This window comes from Leucopleurus acutus (genome assembly GCF_964270905.1).
Source record: "Leucopleurus acutus genome assembly, chromosome: 9".
Classification (NCBI taxonomy): Eukaryota; Metazoa; Chordata; class Mammalia; order Artiodactyla; family Delphinidae; genus Leucopleurus; species Leucopleurus acutus.
Window position 1 is genome coordinate 16,706,026 of NC_139144.1, and position 25,650 is coordinate 16,731,675.

The following is a 25,650-nucleotide window of genomic DNA, read 5'->3' on the forward strand; positions in this document are numbered from 1 at the left end:
CTCGTCATGATGCTTTTTTCAAAACAACCCAGTCTGTTTTCCTGCTGCCCGCTCCAGGCGCGGAGAAGCAGCTCTCTTTGCCACGTCTCATCAGTGACTCTGGTAACCAGTCTGGATCACAGCACGTAGGACAAAAAAAATCACTTCCTTAACAACAAATAGACAAATGTGCCTCACAGAATTTCAAGTTGAAGACAAGCAAATCACGTGACAAAAAGCTCATTACAAAATGTTATTCAAACAGATTTTGCAGTCAAACATTGAAATGAAAATCAATTTCCTTTTTCTCCATTTTTTTTTTTTTTTAAGCTTGGTCATTAACTGGGTACAAGTAGAGTGCTGAGGTAAAACATTGATGAACAGTTTGTATTTCTTTTTTTTTTTCTTAAAATAGGAACAGTTTAGTATTGCAAGATTGTCAGCAACATTTAGCCATATCTATACAATGTGCATATACCTACAAATATTGAGCTTTGGTCCAGCGTAGAGAAGACGAGCAAAGGCATTTTACAATTTCTTTTTGGTTATAGCTTGAGTTCTTTGATGCGCCTCTACTTGTTTTTTTTTTTTTTTCGTAGCTCCTTTTGCTTTTTTGTTCTCTCTTTTGTGGAGTGTGTGCGTGTGCGTGTGTGTGTGTGTGTATGTATTGTGTGATTACAACAAAAAGAAACCAAAAACCTTGCAATGCAATTAAAACTCTCAACTGTTCACAATGTTTTTTTGACTGAAAAAGGAAAAATAGCCCCACAAACAAGTGTCAAGTATAACATCAGTCGTTTTTTTTCTTTTTCATTAAATGATGAAGAAAATGAAGACAACAGTAATTTAAAAATATGTAAGAAAAATACTGAAGCTTGAAATACAATCACGTGTGCCTGAAGCGGCTTTTATTTTTTGTTAGTGGCAACCTTAACCTTCAGTTCATGGAAACCTAAAAGACACTTAAATGCCACTGGCATGTGAAGTTGTTTACAAGTGGAAATAAGAAATGTTGTAAGAAAATTAAGCAGTAAGTGTGGTCCCCAAGACTTACAAGTTACACAGTATAATTTATATTCCTAAGAATCTGTTCAGGCACCTTTTTATGCCTTGTAGCAAAAAATTTATCTGTAAAAAATTAATATAAGAAGCATTACAACACCTTATAAATAATTTATAAAACAATACAAAATTATAAAACTACAAAAAAAATCACTGCACATGAATGGGTATACGACTGTGGGATGAATATATTTCTTTTTTATTCCACTCTGGAAGATTACTTTTATTTTATATTTTCACTGTCCTAGTTATACCCTCCCAATTATAGATTTCCGAACTGAGCAGGCCCTATGTAAGTGCTGCTGGCATATGTTTCAACATTTAGCATCCATCATATGTTATCTTGTTAACTTCTCTTCTTGGGGGAGATTTTCTTGATGGAACTTGGAGCGGGTCCTAGGAGAATACAAAATCTGTTTAATTGATACGTTTTTGGATTTCTGGGTCGTTGGTATCTGTGCAGTTTTTGAGGTGGCCAAATGGGTACCATGATATCGTTGGCACTGAAGATGAAGTTAGCTGTGCTGCAATTAGCATCAGACTGGAGAAGGAAACACCTGTACAAGCAACTGGTTCCACCTCCAGGATTTCATGTAGCGTTTCCTTGCTGCTGGTCCCCTGGTTCCTGCATGCATCATCTGGGAAGGGGGCGTAGGGTGCGGACAGTTATACCATTGCAGGGGCCAACAGAAGAAGAAACCCAAACCCGTACGGGGGAGGGTGTGTGTTAGGGGAAGAAGATGGTATTTCTAATCAGTTGGGCAACTTGAGTTTTTTTCTCTCCCACAATTTACTTCTAGATAGCATTAATTATGAATTAATTATTCGGGAGTATTTCCATCTCGACAGCAAGGAAACTGACACTCTCTTTTGCCCGATCCTATAATGGAACACTTTTTGCCTCTCCCTGCGGAAAACATCAACCACAGGTCCCAAGTGTTTACCTGCACAGAAATCCTCACATCTTACTTTTTGCCTCTGGCTTATTAGGTTATTTTGGCCCACAGATCTTTGGAGTAAGTTATTTTGAAAAGTGAAATAATCCCTTAGTTCTAAGAGGGAAGGCTACTCTGATGTGCTCGATAAGCCACTTCTGTATTTTTCCCTTTAGTGGAGGCATTTCCTTGTTAACACTTCCTTTCCCCTCAAGAGTCCAGCTGCAATTCCCATCGTTTAATTCGTCTGCCAACCTTCTGCTCCGTTTATACATCCCCAAAAGAATCGCCCTCCCCCCCGCCCCGAAAAAAGTCTGCCATCACTATTTGAATGAAAGTGGTAGCAGAAAAGATGGAATTTACAGGATGCATGATGGCCTTTAACAGTCCAGTCACTCTCTCTCTCTCTCTCTCTCGCTCTCTCTCTCTCTCTCTCTCTTTTCGGCCTGTGTGTATATGGGTGTGTGCATGCTATGTGTGTATTTTGACTGAAATCTCGAGACATTTCTTTGGCTATCAGACTTCTGAGAGAAATTGCTTTGCACAGAAGCATAACATAGATGTAAGTATTGAACCAAATGTGCAGCTTATGTTTATATTACAAAATTAGTTTTGGTCAGCTCTCCGTGTACGTGGCCAACAGACTGAGAAAAATCCCAAGCTCTGGTGTGGATAGTGGGCACAATTACAGCTTATGCCAGTGTTGACAGTTCATCGAGCAAAGCCCTAGTTATTTTGGAGTCTCTCCTGCGTTTCACTGGGGTCTGAGTGGAAAAGACACCATGCCCACTCTGTGGCCTTCCAGCAGACACTGGGAGCCACACGCGGGGGGGATGGAGAGATGGAGGAAAATGAGAAATGCGAGCTCCATTTTCTTTTCTCAAACCCACAGGTCATAGTGAGAAGAAAGCAACGGCTGCTTTGGCACACGATCCAGGATGCCCCCCGCTGAAAACAAAGAGAAAAAAAAAAAGAACCCCCTCCCCCCAAATAAAAACCAATAGTGAGCCTCACAAAATGGCTTCAGCAGTGGCACCCCCCGCCCCACAGGGGGTGACAGTAGATGGGAAAGATGAGAGAAGTCAGGCTTGCTATTTCTCCGCAAAGTACAAATGTAAAAACTTGGAACACAACTTCACACGCAGAGAGGAGCAGACTAATGGTCGCGTTGGCAATGTCGTGTTTCTGACTTTGGTTAATAAGTTCATAGTGAATCAGCACTTAGAACCTGAAGGATGCCGTCCGCAGCCCCTCCTCCAGGTGGTAGGCTTGTATTTGCTTTGAACAGAGAAAAGTTTCCTTTGTGTGTTGTTGGTATTTTGTTTTTTGTGTTTTTTTTGGTTTAGTCGTTTTTCTTAAAATGTGTTCACATTTTCATGATACACAGAAAAAAGTATGTGGTTATTTGGTTTGCTTTAAGTCCCTTATAAAACTGGCTTTGGGGAGACAGGTCGGGGAGGGAACGAGCCTTCCTGCATACACCTGCACTGTGGTGTAGTCCTTGTTTAAAAATTTTCAAAAAACCTTTTTTTTCTTTTTTGGAAAATCCCATGGACATGTATAAACCATCCTGTCCACCTGGTGGTTTTCTTAGTTTTTTACTTACAAGGGTGATGACTGGGGCTACCTTAAAATTTGTTTTTAATTTATTTTTTTATTTTTTGGGGGTTTAGGGGATGAAGCCCCAAGGGTGGAGTTTAGTTTCTGTGGATTTTTTTTTTTTCTGATTCCGGGTGGGCGTCTCTTTAGGAATTTTCTTCCAGTGAGTCTGTTAAGGGTTCCAGAGGGACTGCCGTGGCCGGCTCGTGCTGTTTTAAGCGTTTAATTGTGTTCTTCAGGGCTTGCCTCTTATTGCAGAACCAAACTCTAACTACTTCCCGGTCATAGTTCAGCTTCTCGGCAATTTCGGTCATTTCCTGCCCAGAGGGGTGCGTGTTCTTCTCAAAGTGGGCATTGAGGATCTCAAGGGCCTGGGGCGTGAAGGAGGTGCGCCTCTTGCGCTTTTTGGACGGTTCACTCCCGATAAACTCGGTCAGGTTCTGCATACCTGCCCGATGGCGGGCCTCAGCCTCAGCCATCCACCGCTCAAGCACCGGCTTGATCTTCTGGGCACTTTTAGGGGTGATGTCCAGCTTTTCAAACCTGGCAGGATACAAAAGGCCAGGGTTCAGTTTGGCTGTCAGACTGCTAGCTATAGTGTTCTCTTGGGCTTCCTGTGGTAGGAAAAAGTGGCTTCTCAGGATGGTGTGTCTGGGGGGAGAATTGAAAAAGAACAGTCTTACACTGAGTCCTCTGCCAGGGTGGGCCTCCTGCCTGTCTGCCTGACTGACTGGCAGAGCAAATTCACTCCAGATAAGCAGCCAGCTGCAAGGTCGTCCTCCCCGCTCAAGCCAGCACCCACCCTCGCGCATGCTTCATGCCCCTGCATGCAGCCCGCACACCCGCAAGCGGGCCAGGTGAGCACGGGTGGAGACAGCACAACACAGCAGCCATCACGATGGAAACAAAAACACTCGCAGATCTTTTTCCTGGAAATGCTTGAGATCTGAGCTTTGATTTGAATCCACCCAGCACCATCTCCCCTGAACTTCAGAATCCTTAAGGCAAAAATTAACACCAGGAAGTGACATCAAAGACAACAGCTGTCATGTTCTTTCCTTTAAAATGATTCTTTTTATGTTTTCCTTTTGGTTTCCTTGAATTCCCCCCCACTGACTTGGTGATAAAAATGTTCTATCTATGCTAATCGTCAGTGATGGCAACCGGGACAAGTTTCTTTTATGGTTCTCTTTTCATCTCTGTTTTGTGTCTCATTTTAATCTCTTTCTCTCCCCTGGCCCCCAGCCCTCTCCTGTCTCTGTCTCTGGTAACAAACACTTTTCACCAGATGTAAGTTAACAACATGCTCCCTTTTCTGGTAAAACATAGCCTCTTGCTACTTTACTGCTGGACTCAAACAGCTGGACACACTGTAATTGCTATGAACACCCCCCACCCCCCCGGATGTGCTAGGGCCACCTCATGCCTTCCAACACCGTCCAGTGTAATGGTGTACTTCTGCGTCAGAGTATCAAGCTGTGTTTAACGTGCTATATCTGCAAACTGTACTTGAATGATATCATTTTCTCTAAATGAGGTCTTCTATGTATCAGTTGCCATCTGCAATTCTTTGCTACACTGACTTAAAAAAACTATGAAGCCTCTTGCACAAAACTATCTACAGTGCTTTAAGAGGTCATCCTGGTATCAAATTCATATGCACTCTCAACGAAATACAAAATAGTACCAATTCCTTTTATTTGTTTGTTGTTTGTTCTAAATCCAAATTCACAACCCTCCAGGATGACAACTTTGGATCCGTGGCATTCTCCTCTATCTTTTCAAGTTCAGTGCTGTCGAAAAACAACCCTCTGACGGCAGAGTGCATCTTATTACAATAGACTGTTTTCATGGAGCGAAAATGAACCCGCTTTGGCCGCAGTATGTTTTATAAGGATGCTTGCAAAAGGACACAAAAGGATAGGCTTCCTTTATGTGCCTTAATCTTGTTTTTGGCACTGCATTTTAGATACCTTATGTTGTGATAAGCAGCGCCAATAGTATCAAATTTTAATGGGATTCCGATAGCATTCCCTTCCATGTATAGTTCAAGGAGTTATTTATTTATTTATTTATTTAAAACCCCAACTTTCAGCTGGTCAAAGAGGAAAGAAGTACATTTTGCTTTCAATATAAAATGAATTATTTAATGCCATTTAATGAGCTGCTCACTTATGGCAGGCTCCCCTAAAGCCTTCATTGTTGTGTTCACTTACCATCATTCATTATAAAAGCCCCAAAGCTGAAGTCTTGGTAGCATGGCAACAGGCTTTACAGCACCATGGCATGGGGGACAGAGCTTGTGATAGGGATGTCCAGTGTATTGCTGGTGTGTTTTCCTCTGGGTCTCTGATGCAGACGCACTTGTTAAAGCATCTCGAGTCACTGCAGCTCATAAGGGAGGAGTGACACCAGAGTGTGTGCAAATGCAGATTCTTCACCACCATGTAAATTAACTGGAGTGGTTCCACTGTCAGATCTTGGTCTCTTTCAAGACTTCCATTTTTTTTTTGTTGGTAGTTAGCTCCGAAAACTACCCCGCTGAAACACTAGAAGCTAGAGAGAGGCCGAGAAGTCAGGGCATCTGCCATCTTCTGTTAGACAGTGAATTCCCAAAGCTGCTTTTCATTTCGGCCGTAGCATTTCTTGGCTTCCCCAGGGGAAGATTTTAGAAATCAACATATTTGACTGGGAATGCCCAAGAAACATTACGTGTGTTAGTGAAAACCTTAGATAGCACTTAAGCCACGAAAAGGAGATCACACTTCAGGACTAAGAAATAAGCCAAAGAGGACTTCAGCAACGATAGCACATGGGCAACAACCTCAAAACCTGTGGCGTGCCTTTATCCCAAGGCTGTTGAGATGAAACAAAGTTAATGTTCCCCAACAGGGAGCAACGGTATTCATATCATTTGATACTGCTCGTTAGTGCTGATGCTTCGGTACATGTTGTCTGGAATAACATATACAAGCCTTGAAACAAATTTCCCAGCAGTAGTATCCTTGTATAGACTGAATAAAGGTTATTTTCTACAGGGAGGTATCTTATAAGAAAAAACAGTAGGGGAGGCCAGAGAAGTGAGAGGATCCTACGGCGCTTTTTGTATTTAACAACAATCAATGGGTTTTATGGAAAATCATTGAGCAAAATGTGAGCTGCAAGCTCCTACCCCATACTGATGTTATTTATAACCTTAGTCTTAAACTGCAGGAAAAGTACACTTCTGTCCTTTGGGGAATACATTAAAAGTATAAAGAGCAGATAAAAAGACAGCATTTCATGGATCACCAAGAACAAAATCCACTTAAATGAGTTTAGAGTTGGTTTCTTGGCTTTTCCTGATGTAGGAGGACTCATAAGACATTGCCCAAGAGGAAAAAGCTCTTACCGAAGTGCTTTGTCACCTCATGCATAAACATGGGATTAGTGCAACACACACATGCATGCACAGGGTCTGCTTCTGGCGGCTTGACCCAGATCAACTCAAACACAGCCAAGGCTGGCTTCTGTCATTTATGTATTTAATTTCGGGAAGGATAGGGTGAGGTTAGGCCAAACCCTCACTACCCTTTTCTGAGCTATGGAAAGCAGCTGCTTCTTTTTTAAAAATGTGCTTTTAGACTTATGTCTGGCAAGGCAAGTTAAAAATTCCTTTGTGGTCACAGGATGGTTAATATGTGTTTTTTTTAAGGTGTGTTTTCTTGGAAAATCCGGATAGCCATCCTTGAGCAGAAATGGTGGGAGCATTACCACCACCTGGGACTGGCAGCTTCACGACATCAATCCACAGACAGGAGACAGTGGATCTCAGCTGCGTAGGACGGTGGGTTCAGAAGCCTCTGGCCCCCCGGTGGGGGGAAGGTGTGTATTTCCAATGAAACCGCCTTGGAAGTTCTTTGTGAGTTGACAGGAGTTATCAAGCCAGGCCCCCAAGTCTGCTTTAGCAACTCCACTTCCGTCAATATTACCAATCCCAACACACAGCTACCCCAGACTCCGTTCCCACACTCCACCCCTCCAGCTCGGCCCACCCGAAGAAGAAAATCTGAGCCGAGAGGACAGACGAGGCCCGGGCCAGCCAGGAGGGGTGACAGCGCGTGGGCACGGGTTACCTGCAGATGGCCGACTGGCTGTACGCGGGGCCCTCTGTGGCACTGAGAGCCTGGCCCACCTGAGTCTGGGTCAGGCCAAGGGACAGGCGCCGGATTTTAAAAGCTTTGGCAAATTCTCGGATCTCCTCCAGATTAACCCCATCCACCTCACCCGCTGCCGTCTGAGGATCTGTGGAGATGTTTGCAAAAAATAGGATCAATGCGTCAACGCACATCTCAGTGCTACGCGTTCTTGACGGCCGAGGAGAAAGTGGCTCGGTTCCTAATAGCAGAGCGGTGGGAAGCCACACCGCAGAACGTTCTTTGTCTGCCAGCTGAGGCACTCAAGCCCCCATCCTCAACTCATTCCACCTGCGCAAATCATCCTTCAAGGTAGTCCTGTCCCAGATAAGACCACGGCAAGCCTACCCTGCCACTTCCACAATGCAAGAGCGAGCTCCTTCCCGCTTAACAGACAGCAGCCGGGGCAGGGGGGCACCAGCTATGGGGGGATGCGACTCCATTTTGCCCATAAATATGTTCAGATATCATGTAAAAATATAAAGATGGAAAGTTTTCCATTTGAAATGTCTTAGCTGGACGCTTTAGTGCTAAGAATTGCCCTTGAAAAAAAATAGTATTTTGTTTTTTCCTGTACCTGATCACTGCTGCAGCCAGGCTAACAGATGGTAACGTTGCCTAATTTATTATGTTCACATTAGCCCCTCAGAAGAGCATGCTTATGAAGCTGTGAGACTAACAGTCTCCCCCCACCCCGCATAACAATCTCCTGACACAGACACCTTTGTCCCCTGAAAGGGCACAGAATAAAAAATGCCTACTGCAGTAAGGCTCCTTTGGTGCCACATAACTCGGTCAATTTAGGACTTATCAAGGGAAATGACACAACAGCCAGAGAATGAAACTATCCCCCCACCCCCACCTCCGGCTACTGATCTCTGGATAAATGAAAGCACACACCAAGCTGGAGACAGCATGGTTTGAGAATGGTGGAAGATTTCAAAAGACTGTTCCATCCTGCCTGGAGCGAAGCCATTCTCCCTGCAAGCTGACTCTATTGTTCTTCACCTCATTCCCCGGACTTAGGTGAAAAGTTTCTCTCTTCCTCTTTCTGCACAATCAGCCAACAATTTCAGTCAATTACAGGACTTGTCTAAGGAACTGGGGTGTACCATATTAGTCTTCTGGGCCTCGGGCTATAGAAACTCCTGTGATCATGAAAAGAAATACATTGGTACCCCAAGGACCAATTGTTCAAGGACTTTTAAATAAAGATGTTAATATCTGTGGCAGGGGCCTTGGAGCTTCTTGTATAGATTCTCTCATTATAGGGGAAATGCACTCTGTCGACAGAATCAGCCATGGAGGTGTACGCTGTACCCGTATCTTTTCAATAAAAACAAAGTCCTGTAGAATTTTTACACATCATGAAGCATAATTTCATGGAGGAAAGATGGGTGGAAAGTGGTATAATAACTGCAGTTAGTCTCTGAGTATTTCTTAAGTGACTCCTAGGAGCCCTCATGAGTGGAGAGAAGGAACAAGAGAAAGAGAAGGGACAGTTCCAGCCTCTGTGGAGTTTGCTGTCTACAGGGATTTGGGGCTCAACGTTACGAATGAGAAACAGAGAAAAATACCAGGTTGCGTATACTCAAGGAGTAGTAGTGTCGCACCCACACTGGAATTTACAGAGAAGGGAGCGGTGACAGGAGGGAGGATTCATCTGGGTCTTACCCAGTGAGCAGCTTTCAGAGAATATTCTGGTCAGTGGGGGCAGGGTGCAGACGGGCACAGATGCAGGGGAGGGGCAGAGCGTGGTGGAGGCCTGCGGTGGGGGGGGCTGGTAGGGGGCGAGGGGTAGCCTGTGCTGGGAGTGGTGAATATTTCAGTTTAGGACATTAAGAATCTATGTCCATGGACGGGGGCAGAGGGTGACAATAAAACTAATTTGGCTGTTGAGATTAATTAAAGCCCTGCTTTTCTCCCCAACTTCACCCCAGAAGGCCGGCATCATCTGATTAACAGACTTGTTTGGGTTGTGCCTGGTGGGAGCTGCCCTCTGGATCTTAATTCCCACCAGCGTGGAGCAGCTTGGAGGGTTTGCTAAGGATTCCGGGAGGTCCCATCCACACACACAGCAGCTTTGAGCCCCTCCTCCATTTCTTCGTTTAAAAATTCCTAGAGCAGGGGCTTCCCTGGTGGTGCAGTGGTTGCGAGTCCGCCTGCCGATGCAGGGGACACGGATTCGTGCCCTGGTCTGGGAAGATCCCACATGCCGCGGAGCGGCTGGGCCCGTGAGCCATGGCCACTGAGCCTGCGCGTCCGGAGCCTGTGCTCCGCAACGGGAGAGGCCACAACAGTGAGAGGCCCGCGTACTGCAAAAAAAAAAAAAAAAAATTCCTAGAGCAGAAGTTGCAAATGAGCAGCTTGCAAATAAAACTCAGCTTTTCGAGTGCGTACAATATGGGGGAATTCCTGGCCGACAGTAAACACTGGGAGATTTCTAAAGAAACATTTAGATTTGTCATGTTCTTCTGAAACGTTAGAAGCTCTGGTGGCGCCAGGTCCGCATCTGCCCTCGGGAGCAGTCAGTCAGCTGGCCCTGGTCCAGGCCGCCCCTTCAGTTCCTACTCCCCAGCCCTCGCCGGACCTGCGGCCTTGCTGAACCTGTGTGGTGACCCTGCGTTTACAGCACGCGTTCCCGAGGGGGCGGAAGTTGGTTCTGGATGTGGTCCCCCCAGGACCGAGGTACATAAACAGAGCCGATGTGCGGTATCCCTGTGAGATTAACATTTCACAGGGGAAGGCGGGCAGCGAGGATAGGAAAGTCTAAATGGGCTCCTCGTAGGCCGGGGACGCAATAATAAACTAAGAGTTGAGAAGGTCTGGTGTAGAACACAGAGGGACACTTGGTATAGCACAGCATAGGGAGTGGGGCCTGGCCTCTCTCCAAGAGAGAAGGAAGAGGAACTCATGGCTTTGCAAACGTGGGCAGCGGAGGTTCAAAACTGAGGGTGAAAAAATGGAAGCCGGAGACTTTCCTTGTAACGATATGGCTTTTGGGACAGTGGTTTTTTTAATTAGGTAGGTCTAGGCGTCACCTGATGGGACCCTGGATGTGCATTTTTAACAAGTACTACAGGCGATCCTGAGGCAGAGGACCCACTGACCCCACAGACAGAGGCTTTCGCTGCGGCTCTGGCCTGACCGAGTCTGGGTGTGGCATCCTCTGCATGTCGACCCTTTACCTGCCTGCACTCGACCCTTTACCATCATTATTCACCAGGTTCCACTACACAGAGAACTTGCTCTACCACCTTGGGTAAGATGATGGGCCAGAAAGACTGCTGGGCAGGTGCCCCGTCCTTGCCTTTCTCCACCCCTGGCCTCACTGTTTATGGCAACTGGCAAACAACTGGGACCAGTGGGCTGGGGTGGCCGTTGGAGTCTGGAGTTAGGGGGGAGATTTTTTCTCTGAGCCAAGCTAAGTAGCTCCTGTGGGAAGTAAATCTGTTGCCTTCCATTAGTCCCATCTCTAGATCAACAGGAATCAACTGAAGGATTCAGGTGACCTGGAAGGATCTCCAAGGTCTACTCCAGTCCCAGGGTCTGTGCTGCCACCAGAGTTGGCAGCGCAGCACCGGGCAGGTTTATGCCTGGGATACAATTTTGTGTAAGTCTATTCTAGTTTCTGCCTTGCCTTCTGCTGCCTTTGTTTATCTCCTCCCTAGTTCCTTGAGACCAGCGACTAAATCCATTGTGTGTGATTGTGCAAGTGGCTTTTGGCCAGATCGCTGATAATAACCAGAGTCAAAAAGAAAGCTATGGTCTCTTATCCCCTTGCCCTGAGCAGCTGTGCGGATCATCAACAGTTTTACTCTGAAGCTCAGAGAGGTGGGAGCCTTGCCCCCTGAGCCCTTGGACTTCTGTGAGGCCCCAAACACTCATCACACCAGGAAGCTGATTCCTTCTTTCTCCTCTCGCACATTTCCCACTCTTGTCTTCTTCCTGGTTCTACCTCTAGAGCTGGTAAGTTAGGAATTCTGGTGAAATTTAGACAGGGTGACAGTCTATTAGACAAAGGTCTGGGGAGAGGAAACCAGTGTCTCATTGTTTGTGCAATTTGTTGATTGCTGGAGACGAGCTGCTTGGCTTTCTTTATATTATTGTTCTCATCCGTAAAAACCAGACGGCGCCATGTATTATTATGGTTTCCTTCCATGGATCCCAGGACTACAGAAGTCTCCACATCCAAAGAAGGGGTCCACCCATGGACAAATATTAGTCTTACCCTGATTACAACATGTGGGACATGTCTTCCCACATTGGGAGAACGCCTTAGATGGTGTCTGTAAGATGTTTCGAATTCACAAAAAAACTAATGCTTTTTTTTTTTTTTGGTGCCAAAGTTTCTGTCTTAAACTCTTGAGGTTTTCTTCTCCACTGTTGGACAGTTCCTCTTCATTAAGGGTTATATGCTTTTTCTATTTCCATCATGTCATTCCTTCTGGCTCTGGGGAGGTTGGGTTCATTTTAAGGATGAATCTCAGGCCACCTTCATGGGGACTTCAGAGGGAACCCTCAGGTCCCCCACAAGGTGGATCCAGCATCTTTAACCAGCTCTAGGGAAGCCCAGTCTGGGACTTCTCTGCACTGAGGAAGAAGTGCACCTCTTATAGAAGTTTGCTCCAGATTGTCGGCCCAGTATGTTAAGTACAAAGTCAGGAGGCAATGACTTCCACAGTTCTCCCTGAACCTGAGCCTTGCTAAAGGAGCCAGAAGATCAGCCTACATAGGGATTGACTGGCCTGGAGATCTATAATACACTGGCATTGAATGTTGGCAGTGATTCATAAGGATAATGATGACGTTTTTCCCAAATCAAATCCGGAGTGCATGGGCTGAAAAATAAAAGAGTTCTTTGGGAGCTAAATGCAAATTGCATGAACACAAACCTGTTCTGTAGAATCTGGTTGCATGGTCACTGGGCCCATACTGAATTGAGCACTCAGGACGGACCAGGACAGATATTTGTTTTAATTTTTAAAATTTAGCTCCTTCCAACTGCTCACCTGGACATCAGTGTAAGGGGCTTTTGCTAAATGGGTCGAACAGTTGCCATCCATCCACATCTTCCTTCTACAACCTCTGCTTGTGGGACTGTTACAGGAGAAACATGCATCTATAAAGAAGGTGCCAAGTATGACTTAACTGCCTTCTGAACATCCATCTGCTTTTTAGTGCTTCTCTCACAGCAAATAATGGGCATATTTACCAAATATTTCTGAGAAATAAGAAACCATTTGGGAACGTGCAATGCAATTTGGGAGAACAGCTTGCTTGCAATACGGTGACTTCATTGAGTTGTGGAAAACGGTGTGAAACTGATCAAGTGAATCAGGGGTTCCACTGTGCCATAAGCTATCACCAGGCATCTTTATGTTCACTTTATAGTTTGGGTTTTTCTGATATTAACTCTCAGTCCCTTTGCTGTCTAAGAATTAAGTTTACAGGCCAGGGGTTAAAAAAAAAAGTGTCCTGAAAAACCAAACCAAACCAAATCCATCAAAGAATAAAAAAGTCCCACGTCCACCCGTTTTTAAACAGTAACTGTGTAAATCTTAAGTCATTTTGGGGCTTTGTTTTTTGTTTGACTCTTCTAGGCTTTCCAAAAGCCCTGCTGTGGAAACTACAGTTAGCCCTGGTGACTGAGGAGACCAAGCAAGGTTTGACACAGGGCAGGCTGTGCAGGTGCTGTGAACACATGTGCAGACGTCTTAAGGAGTGTGCCTATTTGGTGTTAACCCTGTGTTCTTTTGCCTGGAGCAGGGCAGGTTATGGACGATCCACCCACTCCAGTTGATCTGGAGCAATGGCAGATGGCCCAGCACTAGGCAACCTTGCCCATGACCTGTGAGGGTCCATTCACCAAGGTTTTGACCACAGGTTCAAATCCGTTTTGACCTGTTTTGAACTATGGCCTTGGCCTAGTGGAGGGATTTGCTGACCCATTCACCATCCCACTTAATTCAAGGATTATTTACTCCAGCCAGTCCTTCTGTTCTGTCTCAGTCTCCAAAACTGAGTTCACTCTCTCCTGTATTGCCATAGTCTTTGTTGGTACATTGACCATAGCATTTGTTTCCCTTTATTGTAACTGTGTTTCTTTGTTATCAGTTCATGACCTCCACCCGGGCAGGGACCACATCTAGCTTATTTCTGCTTTCTTAATATCTATCTCTGTGCCTGCATATACATGGTGCTCAAAAAGCTTATTTTTTATTTTTAAGTTGACATCCTCTGACTAAAACATGCTTTTCCCTCCTGTAATTTAATCCGTGTATCAACTCCATCTGAAGTATGGGGTCGGGTCTCCCTACATTAGCTTATTTGCAAATTTGGTAAAGTTTAATCTCAGAAAAAAGTAATTTTAAATGCATAGTTCATGCTTGAATATAAATTTCAAAATATGCAAGATGTCTAGTTTTTCTCATATTGGCTCAGAGAAAAAGCTTGTGCTTTAATTGTAAGACATGGCTTCAGGCATTTAAAAATTATTTGAAGAATATTTAGGTGATTTGATAGAGTTTATCGTTCAAATCGCACTGGATAAAATTTATGCGAAAGCACCCTGTCTTTTAAGGCAGCGGTGCTGTGTAGAACGTGTATGACCCGTTGAGTCCGGATGTCTGGGTTATCCTTCTGGCTTTGTCACCCAGGAGATTGATCACACACTGTCTCTCAACTAAGCCTGAATCTGGCCTCTCTGACATAAGATGGTCGAGATGGGTTGTACTTTTCAGGATCTATTTGATGCCAGCTTCAATATCTGAAAATGACAATTTATATTACCTTGTTGTGAGTATTCAAATCAGAAAAATAGTGAAAGTGCTTTGAAAACCCTACTTTGCAAAAGGAGGCTTAAACAGAGGTTTGTTGAGGGTGTGGTAATCAGCATCAGAACATGCTCCAGGTGCTATTCATTCTCTAGTAGGGTCTTGAGACAGAAGGGAATTAACTAAACAACATGCTCAAAATCCGTAGCAGTTGTAAGCCCAGCAATGGGTTTGTGTAAAGTGCGACGCCCGGCAGTGGTACCCCTGGACCCTCTCATATCTGCCAGAGAAGCCTCCTCTTTCAGCTTCTGCGTATGAGTTTGCAGGTTCTTGCTTCAAGTGCATGTGGTAAAGGAGTCTCTTTTCCCCAGTTCTGTATATTTCTCATCAAGGATACGCAATGTGCAAGGTTCACTCATTCTGCACGTAGAACCTAGATAGCCCATTGGCCACTGTGCAATTGAACTTTCATTTGGCCCATTAAGTAGCTCTGGAAAAGGCTAGTCCTTTCCTGCCCAGCTTGAGACAAATGGCAAGATAGAATCCAGTGCCATCCATCCATCTGTCTGTCCATCTATCCGTTCATTCACCTCTCTGTCCATCCAAAATGTATTGAGTGTTTACCTTGCGTAAAATACTGTATTCGTGGGGTATTTTGTACTTTTCATATTTAAACATTTCATATTTAATTTATTTCTTCTCTATAAGATGTTTGATATCCGTTCCTTTTCTTTCAGGACCAAAGCTTAACAGTCTATTGTAAATTTATGACCTCGCTGCTATTTAGAAATAGAGTGTTTTACAGAAGCTTTTGCAGAAGAGCAAATTGGAACAAAGTTTGAATCTCTTCTCACAACAACCCTATGAGGAGTTTCTTTGTTGGGGAAAAAAATCTGGTTATAATTAAATTAATTTTTTATGAGTTTATTCGAGTAAGACTAGACTTTTTTGGCCCAAATGAGAGGAGTTATATATCTAAACAACTTAAAACAACAGGCTGATGGCAAACTCCATCAAATCCTGAAACTCTGTTTGGTATTGACCCATTTTTAAAATCAAGAGCATCCAGGCTAGTGTACTGAAGTACTTGGGCATTTTAATCTTTCCATAATCTCTCATTTTCTTCTCCATTCCACAAGCATCTTTCTTGCCTGAGTTATCCATATAATTGAATATCTATGTATATATGCACACATATATGTACGCACATGTATATATGTACATATATATTTTTGGCGGGGGTGTCGCTTGTCGGGGGAAGACACAGCGACCCTCCGGTTTGCCTTGCATTTCCAGACTTGCCCTATGATATGGAGAGTCCCTACTGTTCCTGTTATAACAGGTCATTCATGACACCTGACCAAACACAGATACTTACATGTGTCCTTGTTTTATGGCACAGATGCCTCTGCAGTGCTTTAGCCTTTAAACCCGTAACTGTTGGATATCTGGTGCCTGGAGAATTATAATCTCTGCACATATTCTGTCATTTTTATATATAAGTAAAAATTGCACTAAAGGTGAACAACGTGAAATTAGACCACTGTCACGTTCATCTCTATGTGTTTCTATTTGCATGTGATACACATGCTGTCTTCACCTAGGGCCAAATACCATTTCTAAAATGTGTATGTGCCGCCCGCTCAGGGAAGCCGACTTGCAGCCTTCGGTTCTTTTGTGAACGGTTGTTCAGAGGTTTCTCACTGGATTCCGCCCATGCAGCTTCCCCTCGCACCACTGGAGGCGGCTCATGGCGCACATCCCCCCTCCCCGCCCACAGGTGCTTTCTCTTATTTCCTCTGACACCTGCAAATGGAATGGCAGGGGACCTCACACACACAGAAAGGCAGCCTGACCTGCCGGCCGAGTGCCAGCTGCTGGCTATCTCAGTTCTGAGCTCTGTGGCTCGTGCCCTGAAAGCTGGTCAGTTTCTCGCTTCTGAAGCGGCCGGACTGACTCAGCACATCAGAAGGCGCCTGAGGTGGAAACGGCCCCTCCACGTACACATTTGAGGGGGTCGGGGGGCCTGCTTCTCCAAGGAACCGTCTGGCCCTGGGCATGGACCTCATCCGGATACTGGCCCAGCGGGGCCAGGAAATTCCTGTTCAACTTGAAAGAAGCAGAAAGAGAGGGAGGGAGGAAGGGATGTAGGGATGCACAGGTGGGGTGGGAGGAGAGAGAGAGAGAGAGAGATTGCAATTAGGCAACGAGAAGGCCACCATGGCTTAACTGAGCCAGGAGGGATACTTACTGCTGACTAACTGGCCCACGCTCAAAGCCGAGGAGGAGGAAGATGAGGAGGAAGCAGAGGACGGCTGCCGGGCGGGGCTCTGAGACATGGCTGCTTGGCTGTGAGCCAGGTGCAGAAGGCTGCTTTGGGAGGCCGCTTGACCCACCGACGTCTGGGAGGGCTGGTGGAGCTACAATGGGGGATGTAAAAAATACACAAAGGCATGAAAAACTATGAGGGAAATGCCAGGGAACAGAAGTGTCATCTGGGGTTGAATCATTTCCAAGAATATACGCTTCTCTGGAAGAGTACACACCCTACACAACAGGGAGGATTTTTTTTTTTTTGTATATAATATGTTGCTGCTGTCTTGACAGGCATTTTATTAGTAATTCTAAATATATTATTAATTTCTTACTTAGCTTGCTGGAGCACCCAATTTTCTACATTTCCTGACCACGGTGTGCCATTGGACTCTTTGTGCCTGTTCATGCAATTACAGTGTGCTTGACAGGCTTCTCCAGAACGTATAGATAAAATATAACACCTCCCATCAACTCGGAATGCAAACCGCAATATCAAAGGCAGGCTGTGCCCAGCCATTTTGTCTTAGGTAACTGGTGTTTTTAGGAAAGTTCCAATTTAGGCTGAGTGTATATGGGAACTTCCTGCTCTCCCAGACCGAAGAGTCTGGGTGTATTATTGTGGAGTCGGAAAAAATGCTCTCTAAGATCCTTTGGAAATTAAGAAAGAAATTGGGGCAGTCAGGACAAAAGTACTGATTAATATTTGTAGCTCTCTGCTGTCACTGTCTTACTCTGTGCCAGCACTTTGTTCGGGACTTTTATGCCCTCTCATTTCACTCCTACGTCAGCCTGAGAAGTGGGTATGATTTTGACCCCTTCTTTACCAACAAGGAAGCTGAGGCACAGAGAGTTTAAAGGATTTGGTCAGTCCCTTTGGCAGGTGGGGAGGATCTGGTCTCTGGGCCCGTGAAGTCTGACCCCAGGGCTTGAGCTCTTAGTCATAGCGCCTCAAGAAACAATTCACTTTTTGAAAAACTCTGTGTGCCGTAAGGAAGGTGGTCTTTATGTCCATGTGCTCATGACTCCTTTACAGGTCATCAAAGTGCTGTTGTTCTGAGAGCTGAGAAGCTCAGCTGAGGGGAGGAAGAAGAGAGAAAAGGGAAACGCTTGCAGGTGCCGGGTCCACTTAGATGCCCGGGAGGGGTCTCCACCCATGTATTGACCCTCTAGGAAGCTGACACAAAGGGCAGCCCAGGACCCAGCACAGGTGCACAGGTAGCCTCAGCAGTGGCCACCTTTGTTGGTTGGACAGAGTACTTTACAAAGTGCTTTCATAGCCATCATCACACTCCCAGAGGTGTAGGAAGGTCTTTATAAAAGGTTTTTATAAAAGGAAGTCAGACTGGGGGCAGAATCAGGCCAAGCCCTGAACTTTGGTGGAAGAGCCACAACTACACAAAATCAGGCACTGACCTTTGACCACTTCCTCGGGATCTAAGAGTCAGCCCAGGAGGTTTCAACTTCACACTTGTCCCTGCTTTCCCAGTGTGTGTTCAATTTCTCTTTCAACTTTACCGAGATATAATTTACACATAATAAAATACACCCATTTAATGCAAACATTTTGATGTTTTGTCGAATGTATACGTCTGTGAAACCACCACATAATCAAGATACAGAACCTTCCTATCGTTCTATGAAATTCCCTAAGCCCCTTTGCGATCAATTTTCCCTTACCTCCTGGCTTTCTGCCATAATGGACCCATTTGGCATGGCTCTAAAAATGGAATTGTACGGCATGTCCTCTTTCTGCATCTGGCTTCTTTTGCTCAGATACCGTTTTTGAGATTCGCCTGTTTTGTTGCATGTATCGGTAGCTCATTCCTTTTTATTGCTGAATACTATATATAGCGTATACCTGTATGTATACCTATGCCACAGATTGTTTATCCATTCATCTGTTGATGGACATTTGGGTTATTTCCAGTTTGGTGCTGTTATGAAGAAAACTGTGATAAACATTGATGTACAAGTCTCTGTGTGTACCTTGTGTTTTCATTTCTTATATGTAAATACCTAGGAGTGGAATTGTGGAAATGACTGGGTCATACCATAAACACCTATTTACCTTTTAAAGAAACTACCAAGCTGATGTCCAAAGTGGTGGCAGCCTTTGACAGTCTCACCAGCAACGTATGAGAATTCCAGTTGCTCCACATCGGCACCAACACCTGGGATTGTCAGTCTTTCTAATTCCCTAAAGTGTTTTTAACCATCAATTAACATCTTACTTTCAAACAATTGTTAGTCAAGTGCTACTCTGGAAATGTGCTTCAGGAGTTATTTCCCCTCTGGTTCCCCGTGGTGATGCTTTTGCTTCTCCCATTCACGTGGTATCTCTATGTGGCAGAGACACTTGGCGTGATTACAGGAAGTAAATGGTTGTCCCTAGGCCACGAGTCTGCTGAACATTAGGATCCAGGCTCCCGCCTCACAGTTCAGGGCTCTTTCCAGGATGCCAGGGTGTCCCGCTCCAGAATTGTCTGCAGTTACATCTCAAGTGAACAGCCTTATTATTACTCCACTGTGCAAAGACTGTGAACTGAAGACAGTTGTAATTGACACGGAACCCAATTTAATATGCATCAAGCATCTGCCTAAAGTAATTAGCCAGTCTGCTGAGCACATAATCAACAACTGAATCCAGTAAGTTTTATTCTGTAGGAATGCACACTGAAGATGAAATCTATTTTTAATTTGCTTAATAAATTGTGATGGATATTTGCATGTCAGTCTACCCCCTCTAGCCTATTGAGTTGTCCTTCTAAATATTGTTACTTGACAAAAGCTTTGTACAGTTTGGAGTTACTGAATGAGCCAGTCTTTGGTTTTACCATTTCATCAATAAAAACTGGCCCTGGGTGTGGCAAAGTACCATCAAGGAACTGGAAAAGACAATAATCAATTAAAATTTTTCTTCCTCAGACACAACTCAGTAAAATGACTAGGTTGCAATCTCATTGAGGAGTCACTCAAGCAAGCTATGGCTTATGCATTAAGCTACGCAGGAGAAGGAATTCCAGAAGAAAGTAAAATAGATCTTTTAGGGGTTTGTTCTATGTCTACATAGTTAGAGAGATGAATCTAAGATATCTAAGAATCTAGGAAAGATGTATTTTTTCCAAAGAAAATAAGCATGTTTTAGGACACTGGGGTCCTGCTTACCCTCCAGAGTTCAACCAGACACTTCAGAACCAATAAAAATTCTGAAAGGTTCTTAGTTGTCAAAAATCAAGATTTTATGGTTATGGCATTTCTAGCAGATTAATACTGGCTGAGAGCACAGAGAGTCCACAAAAGAGGAAAGTGAAGGGGCAGTTCATGTTAGCCTGGGGCTTTGCTTTATCCAGAGAAGGAAGGAGAGGACGATGTCCATCCCACACAGTCAATGAGAAACAGGGAGGCACAGGATTGAGTCTGAAAAGCTTTATACTTCCTGCTGCCTCTCACAGGCTGCCTTCGATGGTTTGTTTGTGTTAGTTGGCACTGCTGGAGATGTTTAACATATTCAACAAAAATAGATACAGGCACACTTTGAAGTCCTTCTTGATCGTCTGTGCCACTGCGCCTCATATATCTTCTATGTGTAACACACTATATCCTTAATAATATTTTAGTTTCTGAATAAAGCATCTTCTAATTAAATTCACGATTGACATAAAAACAAGTGGGGGTGGAAAATGGGATAAAATGCAGAACCAGAATGTGATAGAGGAGACGGAAAAGTCAGTCCACATAAACAGTAAAATTCAAATGGGATTAAATATAGAGAAATTCATTTGATGGGGGAGGGAGGAGAAACTGTCCAAACACACAGAGGCAAAATGGAGGAGACCTGGGCTTTTACAAATATCTCAGGGAGGCATGACGAACCCCCAGCTAAAGCCCCCTTGTGGTGCTATGGAGAAAATGAACATAACCCCGAGGGCTCTAGCAGAAGAAGCCAGAGTGTGCAGGAAGACATCATGATTCTCCCTCCTTCTCTGCAATGGCTGGCATTTTTCTGTGTACTGGGTCCCTTATAATAGCTGGCAGAGAAATGAAATCAGTGGTCCTCAAGATTCAGGGCTTTCAGAATCACCTGGAGGGCTGTTAAAATACAGAGCCCTGGGCCCCATCCCCACAGTGTCTGGTGCAGTAGGTCCAGGGTGGGCCTCAAGAATTTGCATTTCTAACAAGTTCCCAGGTGAAGATAATGTTGCTGGTTGAGGGACCACCCAAGGTTTTGGATGGAGCTTCTCCTACACAAAAGGTAAAGAAAGTGGACTTACTATGTCTAGACAAGAGAAGCCGGAGCCCGAGTTTAATAAGAACCTTTACTAATTAGGAGGGCATAAAGAATACCTGAGTGTCATTGAGGAGTTCATTCTACCGTGGACAGGACAACTGCACAGGTGTCACATTTGCTGAAAGATTCAGGGTTGACCTCAGGACAATCTAACTTGAAAAATTTTGAGGACTAAAATTTTGAAAGATTTTGATAACTACCATCTCCCTTGGGTATCATGTTCTAGACATTTAAATCTAGAGATTTCAGTTATCAAAAATTTTCTAGACATGATACCCAAGGGAGATTTTAGTTATCTCTGCAGGAAGTTTAGAAAAGTATGGAGGGAGTTATCCTTCTGGCAGAGTTTAGGAGACCTACTGGGTTTCCTCTGGCTCAGTTCCATGGCTCTGAAGCATCTCTTGAGGCTATAAGCAGGAAGCAGAGCCCCAGGTGTAAGGCTCCATCATAGGCCCCTCCTGCCTGCAGGGGAGTAGGTATGGCAGAAGCTCTAATGGTCTCAGGAAAGAGAACTGAGAACAGTGTCACTCCTCCAGCCACCATGAGGATGTGAGGAAGTGAGGAGAATCAGAACCTGAGCAGCATTCGGGGCCGATGCCCAGACACAGGCAGCAAAGGCCAAGGCAGTCATCACGCAAGCTTGGGACACACGAGCAGGGCTCAGCAGGGACAGGGATGGGACAGGAGTCAGATCTTAGTGCAGAGGAAGGGCTTGACAGAGAGAAAAGAGAACTAGAGAAGACAGCGCTGTGTGGAAGGTATCCCCAGGCTGCTGGCAGGTGCTCATTTGGAACATACTGGAAAATGCAGAAGACACAGAATTGGAAAGCCACAGAAGGGCCTGGGCTGGGCTCTCCTGGGAGCGTGGCTCTGGGATCCGGCGTCCCGGACAAGGAAACACTATGGTTTGGCAACAATTAAATTTGAACATGACGGACGGAGCACCCAGCGTGGGCGGGGTCCTGAGCAAGGCTGAATCAGTCTGGTCTCAGCCTCCTTTCAGGTACAGACTCATAGTGACAGTACAGGTTGATGACAGTGAACGGAGCAAGGGGAAGTCAGAGGTGAGGGAATGACACAGGCAAGCTTCACAAAGGAGGGATCCTGGGCAGAGGGACAGTGGCAGGAGCTTCCCAGACACAGGAGGTGGGAGAGGCATTCCAGGCCAGGGGCACAGGGTGTGCAGGGAGCCTGCCCCCTGTCAGCTGAGCTCAGCAGGGGGGGATAAGGGGAGACCATAGAGGTGAGATGCCCAGATATGTGGCTGGAAGGTCAAAGATCTGTTTTGTATTGGGGTCACTGACACACATTTCATCCGTCCAGGAAACCCCTATGCTATTTTAGATCCCTTGTGGGTGGAAATGCCTCGTGTGTGTCTCATTCTGGGTGGCTCCAAAAAAAAACTGGGGACTACTGATTCAGGTAAGGGCTGGGGAAAAACAGGGAAGTGAGTACATTTTTTTTACTTGAAAAAAATGGATGGATTTGGAGAATCATATGGCATTTTAGAGAGCTAAGTGAAATAAACCACTTTGCTTTGTCTTCCTATTGGCATCAAGATTACAGTTTGAAGAACAACTGAGTGCCTTCATGGGTGGTAGTCTCCAAGCATTACAGCTACGGTATTTAATTTTTGAAAAATTTCAATGCTTTGATTTTACAAATTAGAACATTTTCCCTTTCAAATGTCTCTATTTCCTTAATGACACTAAAAAAAAAACCCTCCCATTAACTTTTGTTGGGATTTAGTCAGAGGAAGAATAAATATACACAAAATGATGTCTGTGCTGCTCATGAAGAAATCATTAATTCACAGTCACAGGATAGTAAGAGCAAACCCCGGGCACCGGGGTGACTCTGACTTTTGAAGCTGCAGAGTCCCATGGAGGGAATAGTTGAGCTCCCGCCAACTATTCTGTATTAAGTAATTTGTTTCATGCACAGAAAGATACTCCCCTCTCTCTCTCTGTCTCTCATTTTTATCTAGTCCTTTTCTCACTCTTATTGTCTTGCATTGCTCACCAAGGATCTCTGATGTGATATCTAGGGCTATCAGATCCTGGTATATATTAAAAAAAAAATACTGTTTGTATTTCAGATGATAACGTTGCAGGTTCTCAATCTTTCATCACTGGAATAAATCATCATCAAGACTGGTTGACTCTTCACTCAGATTTTATTCAAGTTCTTCTAATTAGTGGCAGGCAGGTGTAAAAATTAAAGATGCAATTACTTTTATTAAATTAAAACAAATCACCCCATGTCGTCTGGCCCAAGAGCTCTGTACTTCACTCCATAAAACTGGACCTCTGAGTATGAGTTAGGGAACTCTCTGCTCCTGTAATTTATGACATATTTTACTGTTGGAGCTATGCTCTTGTGAGATCAAGCATTTGTCATAAATCACATGAAAAAAATAAACTGAGAAACTTCTCTACTGTACGACAGAAATCCTTTATTTTTTAGTGGTTGTCCATATTATACTTCTTCAATGTAAAGGGTAATATTTAAAGAAAAAAATTGAAGACCACTATCCTTATACCTCCAGTTGTGAGCTTTTTACTTTTGGACTCTGGGCATTTTATGATCCATTCTCCTCAGAACCCCCACTTTTATATCTGGGACTCAGACTTGAGCATTTCCTGTCGATTCACCCAACTTGTTAACTTTACTACACATTCCAAGATGTTTCAATCAGAGCTGATGCCAAGAAACAGTAATAGTCATTCATCTAATTGCTGCAATTTTCCTGATGTTTCTCACCAGCTTCCTCAACGGTTCCCTTGATCTTTCTGGTACTTGGATAGACCACTGGCACATGCCTTGAACAACGGGACGGGCCCATGGGCCTCTGCCGCGACTTGAGGATTCAGGAAGGTGTGCATGTCACTCTTTTCAGCCGTGCACACGTTTCTTCTCAGCACGTACATATATGAGAGATGCACGCTTCTATACGTGCAAGTTGAGTCTTGCTCTCTGGGAGGCTGGTTGTAAGTGACACGAGTTGGAGGTGCAAGGCACATCCCCTAGAGGCTGGCTGTTTCTTCCCAGTTGCTAGATCTCTGCTTCTACAGTGACAAGGACGATGGTGATTAGACCTTCAGAGGATGAGACGTTCCCACCATGGTAATGAGGTTTTGTTCCAGGGGCCAACAGGTGCTGTGAGGAAGCTTCTGAGGTGCATCTGTGCTCACGGGAGAGACTGTGGAAATGGATTCATGATGTTGATTGTGGGCGACGATTTGAGGAGTGACACCACACCCACCTCTTACTTGCCGTTTCTTGGTTAGGTCCTTCTGGATGGAAACTGTACTACCCCAAATCTAGAGCTGTCATCTTATGCAACAGCGATGGTCTATCACCCACACACCCTCCTTAGAAATTCAAGGTGAGAGTGAGAGCTACTTTGTATTAAATGTTGTGGATATCTAAATAATCCTCATCTTCTTGGCAATTTACAACTTGGCTTTGCTGACAGAAAACAGTTCTTAGCAGATTGTATGAAAAAAGGTTGATCTTCTCATTTCCGCCCCCAGAGATAATTTTGAACATAAGTTTGAACAGACGGAACTAGGGATTAAAAAGCCAGTGAAACATGGAGAATCTTGCCTTATTTGGGGGAACTATTTATTTATTTATTTATTGACCATGTGACATGCGAGATCTTAGTTCCCCAACTGGGGATCGAACCTGCACCCCCTGCATTGGGAGCGCGGAGTCTTAACCACTGGACCGCCAGGGAAGTCCCTTGGGGGAACTATTTAGAAGGTAGAGAATACAATGGAATCTTGTAAATAGTAAAAGAAAGAAAACAGCTGAGAGACGGGGGCAAGGCGTGAGGGTGGAAGTCCTCATGATACATTCGTCAGGGACTGTCGTCCCACTGCCTGAGAGGAAGCTGAGGAAGAAGAGGGTGGTGGGGACCTTGGCTCCCCAGGCAGTGGTTTAGATTCAGAGCGAGAACCAGCAGGAGTAAGAGAGGCCTCCCAACTGCTGTGTGAGGTAGGTGCTGGCATTTCCCCATTTTACAGATGAGAAAACCAAGGCATAAAGATGATGTGTAATGTGTTCAAATCACACAGGGACAAAGCCCATCCTTTTCAGTTTGAATATGAAGCCCCTTCCATGCCTGTCCTCAGACTTCCTCTACATTCCAATCACAGGAACCTTCCTTCTGTTTCTCAACACTCCGTCCTCCTTCACGTTTCCCTGCTTCTGTGCCTGCTGGTTCCACTGCCTGGAATGTTGTTGACCCATCATTTACCTGGCTGACTCCTACTCAACCATCAAGACTCAGTTCTAAACTATTTTCTCTGTGAGGACTCAAAACTCGCTAGACAAAGTTGGTCACTCCCATCTCTGTGATGATACTAAACTTTGTGCGCATCTGTCCTGTTACAGCACATTCTGGTTTATTTATTTATTTGCTTGTTTATTTATTTATTTACTTACTTATTTATGGCCATGCTGCATGGCTTATGGGATCTTAATCCCCTTACCGGGCCCCCTGCAGTGGATCG

General features: G+C 44.7%; 1 protein-coding gene across 2 annotated transcripts in view; it reads right to left on the reverse strand.

Annotated features, from left to right (window-relative positions):
- Positions 1-3,126: 3,126 nt before the first annotated feature.
- Positions 3,127-25,650, reverse strand: part of POU6F2 (POU class 6 homeobox 2) — a gene marked incomplete at its 5' end in the record, with an annotated part of 451,958 nt that continues 429,434 nt past the window's right edge. Inside the window, 3 exons of one of the 2 annotated variants that reach the window (XM_082846261.1) lie at positions 3,127-4,226; positions 7,691-7,859; positions 16,778-16,946. In XM_082846261.1, coding sequence (XP_082702387.1) covers positions 3,722-4,226; positions 7,691-7,859; positions 16,778-16,946 — 843 coding nt within the window. In that variant the 3' untranslated portion in view covers positions 3,127-3,721. The remainder of the gene's footprint in view (positions 4,227-7,690; positions 7,860-16,777; positions 16,947-25,650) is intronic. The other variant, XM_082846262.1, reaches the window with a different exon arrangement.